At 39.2% G+C, this 18,337-nt stretch overlaps 1 protein-coding gene across 1 annotated transcript in view; it reads left to right on the forward strand.

The window, feature by feature from the left end:
- Positions 1-18,070, forward strand: part of lancl2 (LanC lantibiotic synthetase component C-like 2 (bacterial)) — a 30,262-nt gene extending 12,192 nt beyond the window's left edge. The window contains exons 6-10 of the mRNA XM_023271775.3: positions 1,996-2,142; positions 6,803-6,985; positions 10,117-10,293; positions 11,066-11,138; positions 14,038-18,070. Of these exons, the coding sequence (XP_023127543.1) occupies positions 1,996-2,142; positions 6,803-6,985; positions 10,117-10,293; positions 11,066-11,138; positions 14,038-14,114 (657 nt within the window). The 3' untranslated portion in view covers positions 14,115-18,070. The remainder of the gene's footprint in view (positions 1-1,995; positions 2,143-6,802; positions 6,986-10,116; positions 10,294-11,065; positions 11,139-14,037) is intronic.
- The last annotated feature ends 267 nt before the right edge of the window (positions 18,071-18,337 follow it).

Here is an 18,337-nt window from a genome sequence, read left to right on the forward strand (position 1 = left end):
ATTTTAGGCTGATTTCAAAATAAAACTCAATAAAACCCTCGGACGGGTGGCTGTCCTCCTTTGTCGTTTCTCCATACTGCCAAAAAGATCCAGAACTATATATACCTACAGTTTTGCGAGATCTCACAAAAGTTATTGTGAGATCCCAAGAAAGTTTTGCGAGATCCCGAGAAATTTTTGTGAGATCTCTTTCTTGGGATTCTTCCTATTTTTTTTTATTTTTCCATGTCCCTTCCGGGGCTCCGTAGTATTGCACACTGGGATGTGCATGTATTTTTTTTTTTTTTTTTAATCTTTTCTGTATGACTATCTTTCGACCTTGTGTTGGTTCTAAAATAGTAGCATATTTGGGTTTGTTACTAAAATACTAAGGTGGAACAGGGACTGAAAAACTCACTGCAGCAAGTACTTTTTCATGTGCAAATCAAACATTATGATGGTGTAATCAGTGCATCATCATTGCAAATCATATTGCAATGCTTTTTTCTCCCAAAGAGCTGTACGCCCTTGAGGCATCTGCCATCACACTCCCATAAATTGATGAGACAGATGGGAGGACCACCACACTGTCACTGGTATGTCCGGTAGAGTGGATAAAGGCAGTGACAGTAGTAGGCAGGCTGTGGCTGCTGTGAAGATGTCCAGTGTGGGGCTGTCATTTTGTATATTTCATGTTATGTCTTAAACTATTGTGGAACTACTGTGACGCAGAAATAGTTAGGTGAGATGCAGCGACTCAGATCTATTTCTGCCTCAACAGCACTTACTCAACATTATTCTATTCTGTTCAAAGGAGGATCGGGTAAACATGAAATGTTTCTCTTTACAGCATTCGAAGAAATAAGTTTAATATTCTAAGTAAGGTCGTCACTACTGAAACCAAAATCAAAAACATTAAAACATGACACCAACATCAGTATGTCCAAACAGCAAACCACAAAGCTGTGATTTTGTTGTTGCTGTACGTCAACAAGTATAGTCAATAAAGCACCATGATATATCGTCTCAGCATTGATATTACACTGTGTGCATCACTGTGTTTTAACTTGGGTACTCTGACATTAGAGTGTCTTATTTGACTAATTTTGAAACTCATATTTGGTTTCAGACCCATCTGAGATACTGTGCATCCATGGAGACTAGGTGCTTCACTGTGCACAGATGCTTCACTAACTTTACTATAGCCTGCATGCAAGGCATTTGTAAATTGTAGTGTCTCTTGAAAAGCAGATGTGACAGTGAGGTGTTTTGGGATTAATTTTATTTATTTAAATGTTCATCTGCATGTTTGATGCAGATTTGGACATTGGCATAACATGGAAGTGAAAGTAATGCTCTGCTTATTTAAATGTAATAGTGAAATTAAAACTTTTTGTCTGTAAAATCAATGAATATGATAAATAGGCTAATCGTGAGCTAAAAAAGAGTGATCAACACTTTGACCATAATTATGCAACCCTAGTCAGCTGTATGGAAATAGTCCAGTTACAGAAAAGATGATGCGACCAAAAACAAGTTCTCTGACAGCAGTGTCTTGCAATTGTAGTCACTACATGACTATTTTGTTTTGACAATTTAAATGTGACAGTCCAAAGCTCTGTATGATTAGTGGAAAGCCACACTGAATGTCATCCAAAGCAAAAAAACTGTTTTGGATTCTTTTGCTGGTGTTACACCATTTGAGTTCAAAACAGTTAGTATTCAAGCCATCTGCTGAAGAATTCCTCCCTTTTTTCAATAATATATATCACAGAGAAACAAAATATTGTAATGTCTTTTTGTCCCCAGTGTTGCACAAGCATACCATCTGCACAATTGTTTAAGTTTTTTTCAAATACATCATAGAGTTCCATCAACGGGGAGCTCTTTGCAAGAAACACAACCAGTTCCCCAGAATTAAATTCCCTGGAATTAGAAGATCTAACTTTCTCCCAGGTTACAAACAGACCCGTTGCTTACTTTTTCCAACTCTTTCTCTCGCTCTCTAAACTGTAGGTGGCGACAGCGATTGTGGAGTCGGGCAAGAACATGTCAGCAGAGCAGAAGAAGACCGATCGCTGTCCTCTGCTCTATGAATGGCACAAGAAGCAGTACATCGGCGCTGCCCACGGTCTGGCTGGCATCTATTGCATGCTCATGCAGGTAGGAGGGGACAAGAGACAGAGTGGGTACCAGCTTGGTCACCAAAGAGTTTCTTTGCTTTAACTTCCTAAAGCCATGCAACATTGCTAATGTGCTTGCAAAGGTGTTTTGGGGACAGAGAATGAAGCTGTGCAAAATTGTGACATGTTTAACAGTCTGATCCTGCACTCCACTGCAACCACAGCCAATGACAAACTTTCACAAGCCAGTCATTTAACCATAACCTTTAGGCTTGTTCTGTTTACGTTTCACCTGAACTGCAGAACTGATTATAGTGTAATAAACAGAAGTAAAACACTGCTTCAATACTTAAAGCTTTAGTAGAGTTTCTCATTAACCCTGTTGCAATAATGATAATCTACCTTAGCCAGAGGTTCAGTTATGGTAGTTGCTTAAAATGCTTTGATGGTTATATATTGGCCTCATAGCCCCACGATCATAAAATTCTCTGGTGATTCCTCTTCATTATTTGGTAAGAGAACCATCTGTTAATGAATGGACCCCTGCCATTGCACGCCGCATCAAGAATTGTCTCTGTTCATGCCTGCCAGTGTTTAAATTCTGGCTTGTCTGGTGTTTGGAACATCTTTCTGTCCTGGGCTAAAAGCCAGTGGAGGAGCTGCTAACTCCTACAATCACACATCACATAAGCGTTGCTGGCTCCTGAGTTAAATTGCTTCATTTGTGAAGTGCTATCAAACTGTGGCCTGAAAATAAGTATGAAATAGATCCCAGTCAGCTTATAGTTCAGGATAATGCAGGTGTTTTTGGAAATATTATTAACAGCTGTAAATAGTACTCGCTGGCGGTTACAGTGTCATTCTGCCATTTAATTATCTCTTGACCCTACCAAGCGTCAGAGTGCAAATTCAAAGCAAAGTCAAAAGCAGATATGAAATAGATGTTATGAAGTACTTAATTTATTGTTTTCGTTGTATCTGTGTTTTTTAGTTGGAGATATCCTTGAAAAAGATTTGTGTAGTAGTACAGTACAGTACTGGTAAGATAACACAAATTTAAGCCACTGCATCTGATTTAGGTTTGCACAATGTGTTTGGATCATTGAACTCAATCCACTGAGTTGACTCTGCTGTGTCTTTGTTCTAGTTCACTTATGTTCTCATTAACACACCAGCCTGCTATTTGCTAGGAATTCAGTCTTACATCTATCTGAGTGTTTGTGGTTGAGTCGTTTTAGACCAGTTAAAAATCATCTTTGTTTTTAATATGTATGTCAGACTGGTTTCATGCCAGTAAGGGCAGAGCACCTTGTGCTTGAAGAGCACAAGTAATGTATTTTTTAAATGACTAATGGGCATGTCCTTATCTGATCTCAAAACTCAGGATTTGGGCCAATTAATGTGTTTTCTGATCGGTATCAGTTCAATCATCTGTTTATACCTACTGTCACACAGGTGTTATGAAGGGAGAGCAGCACATTAGGGATGCAAGTAGATAACACAAATTGACAGTGGACATCTGTTCTATGCTGATGTTACTGTTTTAGTCAACAGACACATGATTTGGGGCCATAAAGTTAGCTCTGTTACATATGCCACTGGGATCAATCAAATCAATTAAAGTTTATTTTTGTATCCCTTTACAACAACCCAAAGGGTGACCAAAGTGCTTCACAGAGAAAAAAAATAAAATAAAAACAATACAGTTACTTAAAACAGGACAAACAATCGCACTTGCATTCACACCTACGGGCAAATTTAGAATAATCAATTAACCTCAGCATATTTTTGGACTGTGGGTGTAAACTAGAGTACCAGGAGGAAACCCACACATCCACAGGGACAACATGCAAACTCCATGCAGAAAGATCCCGGGAAAGCCGGGACGCGAACCAGGGATCTTCTAGCTGCATGGCAAAAGTGCTAACCACCATGCCACTGTCCATCCATCCATTTTCTTCTGCTTACACGGGACTGAGTCGCGGAGGCAGCAGGCAAAACAAGTCGTTCCAGACGTCCCTCCCCCCAGCAACGCTTTCCAGCTCATCCTGGGTCACAACTAGAACCATCAGTCTCTGTGGTTAAAGTGCCAAGAAGAAAAACAAAATAAAAAAGGAGCAGGGATATAACTGGTGCACTTATGTCAATATGAATCCTCTTTGTAGAGAAAGACAAGTTCTCTAAACTAATTAAAGAGCTACACTTGCAGTGGTAACTCCTAGGAGGAAACTGCACAAACTGTCGTTCAAAAGCAAAGTTTTTGTTGCTAATTATCATTACATAATGGGTATTGTTTTAGTTTCCCTATTCACTCAAGTGTGATTTAGGGCCCTGTTTTCTGGCTTAGGCTCATTAATGTTGTGTATCACAGCCTCTTCTTCAAGTTTAAAAGAAATCAGTTCTTGTTTCATTCTAAAAATGCATCACAAAGTAAGCATTTCTGTGTCATATAGATGTGGCCATTCACAGGGTAAATCACAGTCAAAACTGTCACTGAATTAGCGCTGGACGGCTGTGGTCAATTTCTTTTGCTGACAATTTTTATTGTCATCTTGAATGAGAAGAAACAAACGGTCTGTGTGGCAATCTTATGAAAGGTCTTTTTTTGAAAGCACATTTATTAATCACCTTCAACCAACCTTTTTGCACATCACTTGGAGTTGCTCATACAGTTTGTGAACCTAAGGCCTCCCGCTCTGCACGTGGTATGGCTGCTGCACAATTCAAAGTGTCAAAGTACTTGTACTGCAGGTAATTTGAAGCACTGAAGCACTTCCAGCTTAAAGTACCACATTAATGCGACGCATGCGTTAGTCTGGGATTCTAACATGAACCCGTAAAGGTGTTTTATGAAGTGCATATATATTCTCTTCTTTCTTGAGTGTGTTTGCGCATGCAAAATGAGATGCAATTAATATAGATTAAAAAAGAATGATATCTAATTGTGATTAATCAAAATCACTCCACAGCAGCCCTGTGATTAATCTGATTAGAAATCGTTAATCGTTTGACAGCACTACTTTTATGTTATTACTGGGTCAGTGTATCATTGCAGGACTTTTAACATAGTTGACAGGTATCATAGTTGATATTTTTGCTGTTTTCAGGCCCAAAATCAACATGGCCGCCTATAACCAAATACCACATGACATTTTAGAGAATTATTCTTCTAAAATGTTATATATACAGTTGAGTAAAATTGAAATTGAAAGTTATTTATGAAGATATTGTAGTAAACCTGTTGACATGCAATAAATCCACACTTGAGTCACACACCACTTTATATTAAATAAGTCAGAAATCCTTGGAGTCTTTCCAGTCTTTTCTTCAGGAGGAAATGACATCATGTGGAGCAGGTCATGTGATCTGGAATTAACACACTTCCTGGAGAGGTGTTTTTGTAATGGGGAACTTAGATGAAAGTGATTTCTCAGACACAGATACAATTTGTTATTTTCCATATAGAATTTAATATATTGCCAAACAAGAAATATCTGTCATGATTATCTCAACTTAATAAAAAGAGCACAATCAAAAAAATGTTTGAATAAGCTCATTTTATTATTGTTTAGCTAATTAGAAGGTGGTTGTTATTAAATTCGGACAGTTACTTAGTTGACATTTTAGTGATATCCAGCCATTTTTATTAACAAGTGATTTTTTCCATAATAAAGAATTATTATGGAATTTGTAAAGACATGATCATAATTAACATAGAAAACATTTCTTTTTTTGCTTTTAATAAATGTGTATGCAAGATATACCCCAATGGACTTCAAAAGTCCTGCAATTATATATTGACCTTACTATATTAAATAATAGATTTCATTTTGCCATCTCTTACATATATCACGACATGCTTTTCCTGATTGTTGACAAAATCTGTGGGAGAAGGAGGGCTGCAGTGAACTTCTGCTACAGTATGCAGTTTATAAAATGTATTGTGAAAATTAGATGGTTTATTATGTACATTATTTTAAAAGACCAAATGTCCAAAGACAGAGTATCTTTTACAAGATCAGTCAAAAATGTATTATTTTGACTTATAAAAGTGTCAGTGATACTACTTGGAATAGGAGGGATGGAAGGAATGAAATACGTCTGCTGAAGATTTCAGAGAACATTTGAACTGCTCCTCTCACATTTTTGTGCCTTCATATTGTGGGTGTCCGTTCTGACCATTTACTAAACCTACCAAAACAGATGATCCACCTTTGGAAGCCACTTTAAGTGAGGACTGGCCAGCAATGTCGAGGCTTTGTACTAATCTGTGTAGCTCTCAAATTCTTCGTTTTTTACTCCATTAGTCATCACATATTTCACGTGAACAACACAATGCAACATTACCAGTGTCTCCTTGGATAGTCTGACAGTGTGTGACATTCTTCCTGCTGAATGTTACACCTTCCTCCTCTCTATGATGCTTGGCTTTTCACTCGGCCTTCCACTATAGTCATTCAGAATATCTACAAATACACAGCAAAGCCGTTTGACGTGAAGTTTACTAATGTGACAGTAATGCTACTGCATTACATTGTGAATCTCTACTGTCACTACCAGCTGTAAAACTCATTTTCCACAATTCTTGTTCTCCTCCTCCCCAGTGTTGCCCAATTGGGACAGTATTTGCTGTCCTGATTTAAGTAGAATATTGTAGCATATTAGAAATTAAATCAAGCTGTGTCTCTGTCTCTCTTTAGCCTGCAGCAAAGGTCCATCCAGACATGCTTTCAGAGCTGGTTCGTCCCAGCATCGACTATGTCCGCCACAAGAAGTTTCGTTCGGGGAACTTTCCATCATCCCTGAGCAACGAGAGTGACAGGCTGGTTCACTGGTGCCATGGAGCTCCTGGTGTCATCCATATGCTTATTATGGCCCATAAGGTGAGAATGATCTGTGTTTGTGTGTGACGTTAAGTTTAGCCATTTCATGTGTGAGAGCAGAGATTACAGCTCAAACAGCCACCCGTCAGTCTTAACCACAACACTGGCACCTTGTGGCATGTCTCTGCACTGCATGGACGTATACAGTATATACTGGTATACATGACAGAATGTAGCATGGTGCCATTTTCATGAGAACAATTGTAAAACTGTTTGATATAGTTTATTGAATACACAAATTACCATTTCACTGATGCAAATTTGAGCAGTTTTTTGATAAATCTGAGGTGTGAATATTGTAAATCAGACTAAATGCCAATTTCCCTTCCCTGGCAGTGCATACACACATACACACACATACTGCAGTAGTGTTCCGGAGGCTAACTTGTTCTTTTCTTGCTCCATTAGGGAGCCAGTTGGCAGCTCTTGTGCTGCCACTCTGACGTGCACATTCCTCTCACTAATGCAGTGACTCTTTGGCACAGCACACAGAACAAAGCACAATGGGAGACTCGATTGCTTATCTCACTGTCCCACTACTAACAGAAGACACAACAAATCTGCCATTTATTGTTGCAGAAAGACTATTTGAACAACTAGCTATTTTTTCAGTGGAAGATTTTAGGTCAGCTGCACACTGTATTCCTTGTGGCTGTTGTAATTGTATTTTTTACAGTAAACTGGAGGTTGGATAATGTTTTCAGAAAACTAATTAATTAAAAGACTTTTAAATGTAATGTTAGAAGAAGATACTTAGTGTTAAAGTTGACCAGGACCAGTTGTAGACAGCCAAAAGAATGCAAATAGTGTCACATTTGGAACAAATGAAGTAAACACCAGCTACTCAAAAACTAGATGTAGACTGCATGAATAAGCCTGCCACTGACTGCGCATTTCATGCGGATTTCTCCTTCCCTGCCACTATCTCAAATATCGAATTATATATATTTTTTTCAAAATCCACTTCACTATGGCAACAACAAAAGCAGCCTACACAGTAAAAATTCAAAATTTACCAAGGATTTGGATCGTTCAGTAAAGCAGCAGTGCTAGTATTTTCCATGAATTAGTCATTGTAATACCAGGCTCACCTCCCTGAATGTAAAAGTTCAAACAATCCTCCATCAGTATTTTGAGGGGGCGCTATCTGAGCTGCTGGATGGTCTGGCAAGACTACTCAACAACAGACATCCAGATCTGAACACAAAATTAAAACGGAAATAGCGCCTCAGTTCTCAGTACTTTTGCAGTGGTATTCAAACAGGTGTTGAGAATTGTAGACTTTAACGGTATTGGTTGAGACACTTATGAGTAAACCAATTTATTCTGATTTGAACCCCTCAGTTAAACTCATTCATGCAGATATCTGATCTGATCATTCAGTGTTCTCTTAGGAGTGCCCATTTCCGACAAACTTTAAAGTTGTTTTCAAACACTCAGTTGTTGCCACTTCCTTAACCAGTTGCACTCATTTCAGCTTGTAATTGCAGCTTGCTGTGGCAATTCCAGAAATAACTCTGATGAAACTAATGCAGGAGTTCATTTTACTGATCTTGGAGTGCCATTAATTATTCACCACTTACCAATTAACCAAAATGGCTATGGAGCTTTAAGCGAGCTAAACAATTCTCTTAATAGATGTTCACTGTTTTAAGCTTGCTGACTGTTTTCTCTGTATGATGAGATTAGAGTCATTATGTCAGAATCAAGGTTTTAATACAACTGGACGTAGGTGGTAGCCACAATAGTTGAATAGTGCCCTACTGCCTTCCAGTCAAAATACATAGCACTGCCACATCCGATCTGAAAATAACACGGCATATAACAGAGAGTTGATGGTTCTTCTGCATATGGAGGATTCTGAAACTAAGGATGCAGCATTATGACTCCTTTGTGAAAACACAGCACCCTCTTATAAAATTGTCTAGTTCAAAGTGTACTCTGTTGTAAACAGCAGATGTGTCACAGTAAACTGTTCAAGCACAGATTTGTAGGACTGAAGGCTTTTCTCTGTTCTCAATGACTGGGAGAAGACAAGCTTTCATCAACAGAGGTTTCTATGTTACAGCCAAAAAGTGGAGATGGTGGAGAGACAAGGTGGAACCTGGATACACTTTGTTGCCTGTCTTTTGTTTTGCTGCATTACACAGCAGCTCTGCTGGAGCATGTACACAGGAACACAGGACACTGCTTTTCAAAGGCTTGTTTCCTGCTTGAAGCTGCTTGGGACATCACACAGATGTAGGAGACTGCTTTATATAATCACATCTAATCAAGCAAACTGTCAGGTTCCCACTGTGTTTACAATGTGTCTCATTAGCTTCATATATGTCTGATAGATCATCCATCAGCTGGGTTATGAAATGCAGTAGCATCACTGTAGACTGTATTAGATTTATTACCTACTAATGAGACCTGGGCATGTGGGAGCATTTAGTCCTTAATGTAGGCTCAACTCTTATCTCTTCTCCAAGGAGAGATGGAACACACCAACCAGCCTGTCAGGAAGACATTTTCTGTGTTATATAGCTGAAAAGGTACGTGGAGGTTAGCACTGTTGCCTCACAGCTAGCAGATCCCTGGTTTGTGCCCCAGCCTGGGGTCTGTCTTCGTGGAATTTGCAGTTCTCCCTGACCGGGTTCTCTGGCTTTTTCCCACAGTCCAAAGACATGCTAAGGTTAACTGGTGATTCCAAATTGTCTCTAGGTGTGAAAGTGAGTGTGCTGGTTGTCTGTGTCTCTGTGTAGTCCTAAATCAGCTGGGGCACTGCAGCCCCCCAGATACCCTACAGAGGATAAAGTGATATATAGATAATGGATGGATGGATGACACAGGGATTATATTGTCATTCTGATTGGTTGCTTTGGGTTGGGCTGACATTCAGTGTCAGCCCTGAGAATATAAAGACACTGCCTACATAGTCACATTATTACAAATACATTATTATTGATACTATCATCTATGACCTTAGCAGTTATTTCACATTCACAAGAATTTTCAGAGTCCCGATGCCTGTCATGAATTTGAATTGATAGTTGTCCACAAGCTATCTTGCCTTCTTAAAAGTGGCTCTTCGGAGCTACCTGGTCCCAAGATTGACCACTGATGTGACTTCATCCGTGTCTTTAAAGGTGTTTAAAGAGGAGAAGTACTTGAAGGAGGCTGCAGAATGTGCTGAGGTGATCTGGCAGCGGGGCCTGCTCAGAAAAGGTTATGGTATCTGCCATGGCACTGCTGGCAACGGTTACGCCTTCTTGTCCCTTTACAAGCTCACCCAAGAGAAGAAATACCTGTACCGCGCCTGCAAGGTAAAACCAAGGTTCACCAGAAGAAAAAAAGCCCTGAAACTTGTTGAAGGTGCAAAATATGAATATGGCAGAGGTGGCTCCTGAAATAAAATAAATACATGCTGAATCCAGCAAAATTTTTGCACAAGCTTCAGGGTTAGATAGCAGTTGAATTTAGTGATGTTACCCCACCATAAATATGACAAGTTTTGATAAGGAATTTGTTGTCAAAGGGGGATTTAGTATTTTGTTAATGTGGTCACATGGTCTACTGGTATTGGTAGTGTTTTACAGCATGACTCATCCAGTTCTTATGTCTATATTACAGGACCCATCCCACAAATATAAACAATAAATCTGTATAACACAGATTAGAGAGTGCAGATGCTTCTGTCGTTACACAAGGGACTGTTGCACTGGAACATCCATCCAACCTTTATTTAGTGAGCAGTGATCATCTCCATGGAGCATCAGTAGTCATAGCAACCAATGGCCTTAATGATCTGCCATCTAGCATAGCATCATATTTCATACAAGTCCTCACTAAAATTTCAGCCGTAGAGCAGGTGAGTGTCAAGTTACATTAGAAACAATATTAAAAAATGGTTAAAGCAAGCCCTCGGCTTTCAAGAGAAATCATGTTTTATGTTCACTGAATGTGCTGCTTAGTGGCAATGATGTAATCATGTTTATACTTGATGTCTTTTTTTTCCTCTTGCCTTTAATCTTGCACTCTTCAGATAACTGGTATATGAATGGCTTTTGACATAACTTTGTTATTACCGTCCTCCAGTTTGCTGAGTGGTGCTTGGACTATGGGACCCATGGCTGTCGTATCCCAGACAGACCATATTCTCTTTTCGAAGGTATGAAATATTTGTTTATTCAGCTTATCTCCGAACTGACTAAGTTAATTCAAACACAAGACACTTGTGCTCCAAACAAGAAAGATGCCACTCAATGAAGGACCTAGGATCCTGACCCATCACTATACACACCAGTGAGCAGTGATTCTTAGCACATCTCTGGGGCTCATCAGGTGGAAACCTCCCTTCAATGGTGTTTCGCCTATTTAGTCCGACAACACCTCCAGGAGGCTAGGTGGTGAACTCAGGCGTCCCACATTCACCCCCCCAGTGCTAGTTCACACTGTTCCTACACAATCCAAACAGCACTGCTATGTTCAACTGACCCAGGCCTGTTTAGGAGATGCTCCAAGTAGTGACTAGTACTGATGCTACCATTTAGCTAGTACAAGCTAGCTGCTCATTGCTAATGCTACCAATCCAAACAGCACTGCTATGTTCAACTGACCCAGGCCCGTTTAGGAGATGCTCCAGGTAGTGACTAGTGCCGATGCTAACAGTTAGCTAGTGCAAGATGCTGAATACCTTGTGCCAACTGCTAAAGAGTGACAAAGAAACTACACATACAGACTCTTCAAACCAGCTAGTGCTAACTCTAAATGCTAATGCTAGCTGTAAGACTACTTACAATGTCCAAAACAAACTTACCACTGACAAAAAAACTGTACAAACCAGCTCACCAAACTTGCTAGTGCTACATGCTAATGCTAACCGCTGATTTCTAAAATACTTCACGACTTCAGCCAAGCTCACCACAGACAGAGACGATACAGGCAGACTTCCAACTAAAAAATGTCTCTAGTATTCATCCTTCCTTTGCAGAACCACATCTTCTCAATCAATGTAATAACAGACCTGAGAATTGTGTTTGTGAGCATTTAATCTACTGCCTCTTCTATCATCACAGGCTAATTATACAGCAGCTTCAGTATTTCTGTCTATATGAAATTAGAGTGGCCTTTCGCTCAGCTGTCATTAAAGAATTAGGGACACGGCTGGCAGCACAGCACAGCAGAAAAGCTTCTCAGAGTAGAAATGAATCTCGGCACAGAGGCAAGCGGTATAAACTCAGACAGACGATATAAGAATGTTTATAGAGATCCAAAATACTACTTATATGTTGATTTTTTAAAAAGATCAATACCTCCATTTAATGCAAGGAGCTGCATACGCACAAATAGGAAGTCTCATTAACATCAACTGCTGTGTTCAGGCTTCATTGTCAGAAGCTACTAACATCCAGTCATAATATAGACACCTTTTCTAACCTGACATGTCTCACTACTCTGCTGCTGCACTCATATGAACACCATTCATTGCCTGAAACTCTCACCTCTTCGGTCTCCCTCACAAATCCCTCCATAATCTTCAACTGGTTCAGAACCAAAATCCACCTGCTCAAGACTGCCTACTCTCTCTAAATGCCCTTTTCCTTTATATCTACTTGTATGTATTTGTTCTGTTGTATTTGTTTTTCTTTGTAAAGTGTCCTTGGGTGCCAAGAAAAGTGATTATAAATAAAATGTATTATTATTATTATTATTATTATTATTATTATTATTATTATTATTATTATTATTATCACTATTATATATATGCTACTGGTCAAACATTTTAGAATACCCCAATTTTTTCAGTTTTTTATTCAAAATTATGCATGTTAATGTCTTATTGTACTCTGAAATGAAAGCATAGAACAAATAAACAAATGAAATTTAAAAAAAAGTCAATTTAGAAACTAAAATGTGTTCTAAACTTTTGACTCATCAAAGTACCACCTTTGGCAGATATAACAGCTGAACACACTCGTGGAATTCTTTCCACAATGGAAATCAAATATTCTTCAGAAAGTTCTTCCCATCTCTGTTGCAGAAGTTCCCATAAATGTGTAGCTCTTGTAGGTTGCTTTGCTTTCACTCTTCTGTTCAGTTCATCCCAAACCAGCTCCGTGGTGTTTAAGTCTGGAGACTGTGCTGCCACTGCATGTTTTCAAGCTCACCTTCTTGTTCTACAGCGTTTACTGCACACCTGCAAGGAGAAGATGATGTAAATGACAGAGCCAAAGGCAGTTGTTGCTTTGTGATTTTTCCACAAAATACATCTATATACAGTTTCTTTTAGTAACCAAGTTACTGACCCTACAAATATTTACTGTAGTCATTAGAAACGCTCGTTAATTATTCATGAATGATGCAAATTAGACAAACTTCTATTTGTTTAGTATATTTTTAAAAAATCTCAATAAAATATAGATATTCACATATATACCGCCTCTAAAGTATGACGATCAATGACTGACGTAACAGAGGTAAACAGCAATTTAGTTATATCCATGTCTGTGTGCTTGGCAGATAAAGACATACTCATCCAACTCAAGTACAGCACCTTCAACAAGAACACGCCTGTCATTACAAAACAAAGCGAACCAACACTAATGCTAACCTGGCTGTCTCTGTCCTGTCTGGGGACAAACTCAGAGAACAAATGCTCATTTCTTGGTCTATGACCTGTGAGCTTCATAGCTCACTCAGTTACAAATATGAAACCAAAACGAAGGTGCAAAGTTAGCATGGTCTGTACATTGAAATAATTCTTATTCAACTATAATTACCTTGCCTGTGTAAATGAATTCTCTCTCCAGTCTGTGCACCTGCTATGTAGAGTTTGCTCAAAGGTAATCCTTCTTCTTATGTTATAATTCTGGAAGATACCGAAGATGTTGTGAATTGGTGCTTTATAAATGAAGCTGAACTGTCTTATGTTCTTCGTCTATAAATGTTTTTACAACAGTTTATCTCTTATAAGGTCTCTGGTTCCTTGAGATAGCAGAAAACAACAATTTTGAAAGCAACAGACAGTCAAATGTGTAATTGTCAGCAACGAATGTTCCTCTTCTCAGGCATGGCCGGGACCATCCACTACCTGTCAGAGATGGCAAAGCCTGAAGCCTCCTGTTTCCCTGCTTTTGAACTCTGACCTGTCAACAGAAGATACTGAAGGTGATGAAGGGGGATGAAGGGGGATGAAGGGGAAGAACAGTATTTCCAAGTCAACTTGACTGGAACATTGAAGAAGGATGTACTTTGATACAACTTTCAGCGTCGGTCATAAGCAGTGACTGAATATTTGTTGGGTTAAATACCTTGTTTGATTTTTAAGCTTGAAAACATTAAAAAGGGAAAGATAAGTTTGGCCAAAACCACAGGCTGATTTAAGGTAGTTTGAAGAGGACCGTTTGAAGAGGACCGTCTTGATGGGTCTTTCTCATGTTGAAGATGAACACTTGTCCTGTGGGACCTGTCAGATCTTCCCTCAGCTCTGAGGTGTCCTCTGGTGTGTAAAGGTGAAGACATGGACTCCAGCCTCCCTTCTCACCCAGCTGAATTTATTGCCAGCTGGTGTGGACACAGAAGAACGCTCCATAAGCCCTCAGCCTTTCAAATTGTAGCACTTAGGCCGGCAGAGGTGTGTGTGTGTGTGTGTGTGTGTGCGTGCGTGTGTGTGTTTGACGTGAATTAAAGCTGTTTTGGTATTTCTATGCCTCTGCATGCTCACTGTTATTGGCTCTTTGTGCCTCATTTCGTGTCACTATAGTGATTCTTCTTCCTATATTTTGATGTGTTGTTTAAGTTCTCTAAGTACTTGTCACATAGTGAGAGAAATATCTCTATCATCTTTTTTTTCATCACAGTGTTTTCCCCTAGGGTGACTGCTTTGGGGGGACGATGATGTGGGGGAGTACTGCAGTACTCTTTTTTCCTCCTCTGTTTACTGGTGAAGCTCCCCATTCAAAATCCCTTGTTTGTATAATTCTACAATTTCATTTAGTAGATGCTTTTATCCAAATATCTGTACACGGCACTGGCTCAGTAAATAGGAAACAAAGCTGCCTGGACCGATCCACAAACTGCATTTTTGGGCTTGTACACAAGACGGGAAGAAAGGGAAGGAGATGAAAGAAGGGGGGGAAAAGGAACAGTGAGAGCGAGAGGAATTGTAAAGCTGGCGCACGTGCTCTAAATATGCTAATTAGCTAAATGTTCACTGTTGGAGGGGTCAGGCTACCAAACCAAGGCAGTACTAGAGGAAACACTGCATTAACAAGTATCAACTAGCATAGTGTTAGTTTTGTTTACTGACTAACATATCTGCTGTAAAGTCAAACTTCAAATTCAGTGCTCTTTAGTTGTTGTGTGAGGAAATTCATGCTCTAATGATACTGCAGTGGGAACAAGTTTCCCATGGCAGTGGTAGATGTACATCTGACAAGTCTTGCTAAGAGAGTCAGCTTCCATGCTGTGCCTCAGACCAGAGGTTGCACTGACCTTATGTAACCCACCCTTTTCTTATTTGTTGCATTTCCTGTTTGTCATCTGGTTAATGTTATGTTCACTTCCAGTCCAAACTCTGGGTCCTAATCAGGTCACACAGAACCTACGTCCATATTCATGAAGAGGTCTTATGTTCTAACACCACCACGTTCACTATACAGCTTGTTGCTCTTTCATGGATTCAGTTGTGGAGACTGTGTCCAGACTGTCAAAACCAAGTCTCCAAGAACGGCGCTTGGCTTTGAATTAATATCGATGTAGTGGCCAAATTGCTTTACAATATTTTCAGTGTTCATCGCATGATGCCCAGTGGCACTAAAAGCAATTTCACCACAATCTTGACCATTACAAACCACACATAATGACCTTTTATGACCAGACACTGGAGTCAGCTCTCTACCAACACAACTCTGACAAGATCAGGGGCTAAGTTTTGGTAATATCTGCTGAAACCCGTTCAGGCCTGCTTGTTAGCTCGCCTCTAGCATGTACTTGTTTCAGCTGAAGCATAAATGAAGTTGTACATATCACACATGGATGTGGGCATAATATATTATGTGACACATTATTGTTTCAGTAATTTAGGGGAGACCAGAACAAAACTAGGATGAGTTTGTTGTCTGAGTACACAGCTGTTGGTTGTGGCATTCAACCTTCCCTACCACATGTACATTGTTGTTTTATTTCCCAGCTTCAGCATGGTTCCTCCCCTCATCTAAACCTACACCTGCTACTACTTCTTGAAAAAGGCATAAAACAGGTCCCTTTGTAACTGACAGACTTAAGTGTGAATTGGAAATCTGCCTGCATAACAAAAATCGTATGTATTGCCCAATAAACAGTGAACAAAAATAGAAATGCAGCATGCGTGGGTTCTTTTCTAACTTAGAGAAAACGGGTCCTCACACACCCACGACGTCAGGACATGGTGCACGCCAAGGTGTGGCGTACGGTGGGGTTGTGACACAAAAATGAAGGTGTGGAGACATAGCTGACTAATTTCAAGGATTATATTAAATCACAAACTTTGTATAACTGGTGCGTGCCAACATAGAGTTTTTTCAAAGTTACAATGTGCTTTATAAGGAGGCAAAATGACACAGACAAGTCTTAGAAAAATACTAAAGCTCAAATTGGTGTTTATAAAAGAGGACAAAATATAGAGTGTCCCAGAAAATTTGACATCATTTCATCACCTAATAATAGAGCTTATCTTAATGAGAGTCTTTTAAATAAGTCACTTTTACTAATTTCAGTTAAAGAATGTGTTAATTACTGCTCAAGATTAAAATAGTTTGTAAAAGAGATTTATTTTTTGCTCTCTGCAAATCATATTTAGTTTTTTACCGCCCACTTTGAATGGATATACACATTGAGTATTACCATGACAAAACCACTATTCATAATGCAGGGTAGGATGTCGTCCTGCTAGGCATGGAGTCAGTTTCGTGAAATATTTTGTTTAGCGATGTATGAACCACTATTCATTCACTCTGTATGTTACACAGCTACCATCTGCAAAACTCGGTAATATTTTTTTCAGATTATACATTTACGCAATTGGCAACATTGCTACACAACTGAATAGCCTGCTAGCCACTTAGTTTTTCCAACTTCTTGGCAATTCAAAATTAAAATTTTTAAGAATCTACACTAAAACATTTTCATAAAAACTGTACAGTTTCCCAGCAAAAATGAGAATAAAAATATTGAATATATTGAAAAAATATAAATAAGAGCATGGCTCATTGTTGAAGTAAAAATTGAGATTAAACACGTTGGAGATCATGGCAGTTCCCTACAGTAATGAGTGGACATTCAGCTGACTAGTGAATGTACACAGAGTTATGTAGAGACTAGATGTATCATCGGGCTGAGAGCCTAAAATCTCTGGTTTGGTATAGCTTGTCCCATAATACGCCACACAGTGAATTGTGTATTCTTTATGCAACTGTATGTACCTAAGTGTAATGTCTGTACCATGTTTCAGAACATATACCATTACACTCCCAGTTTCACTTTTTAGTTCTCAATAAAAATCTTGTCTTTTAAGTGATTAATTGAGCATCATGGTCCCAGCATTTTTCAAAATCCGACTCCTCACAGTTGATGGGTTTAGGTCACGGCCTGTGTGGTGCAGACATGGACTTCTAATGATACCTGTACAGTTCTATCCCGACAGCACATGAATGCACATGTAATGCCTAATTCCTTAGCAGAGCTCTCATAATGAATGTCATTGCATGAGGATAATGTCACATGTAAAAATGTCTGTGTTTGTCTGTCCACGTGTTTCCAGATTCAGTGGTCCCAATTTGTTTGATGGTGATTTGTATCCTGAGGACTCTGGGTGTTAGAGAAGACGTGTTTAATGTTTGACATTTGTTCCTGTGTATACATTTGGTTTGCCCTCAAACTTACTGGTATTGAAAAAGTAGTGTGTGTTTCTTTTTCGTCATTAAACTTGTGGGCTTCATTGATGGAGCAGTGACATGTAAGGTGTCTTATGTGTGATTAACCTGCTGTAAGTGGTTTCAAAATGGTAAAATTCATGCAAGTTTTGGTATTCCTCAAATAAAAATGATAATTGAGCTCCTATAATACTTGTTCAATTTTATGATCATTGTTTCACATAAAATGATTTCATGTATTCTATTTTCTACTAGGGCTATACTGTAGCTTGGTGGGTACTTTTGCCTTGCAGCTCCCTGGTTCGCATCCCCCCTTTCCAGGATCTTTATTTGCATGTTCTCCCTGTTCATGTGTGGGTTTTCTCTGGGTTCTCTGGTTTCCTCCCACAGTCCAAAAACATGCTCAGGTTAATTGGTAACTCTAAATTGTCCACAGGTGTGAATGTGAGTGTGATTA

This window comes from Amphiprion ocellaris, chromosome 22 (genome assembly GCF_022539595.1).
Source record: "Amphiprion ocellaris isolate individual 3 ecotype Okinawa chromosome 22, ASM2253959v1, whole genome shotgun sequence".
Classification (NCBI taxonomy): domain Eukaryota; kingdom Metazoa; phylum Chordata; class Actinopteri; family Pomacentridae; genus Amphiprion; species Amphiprion ocellaris.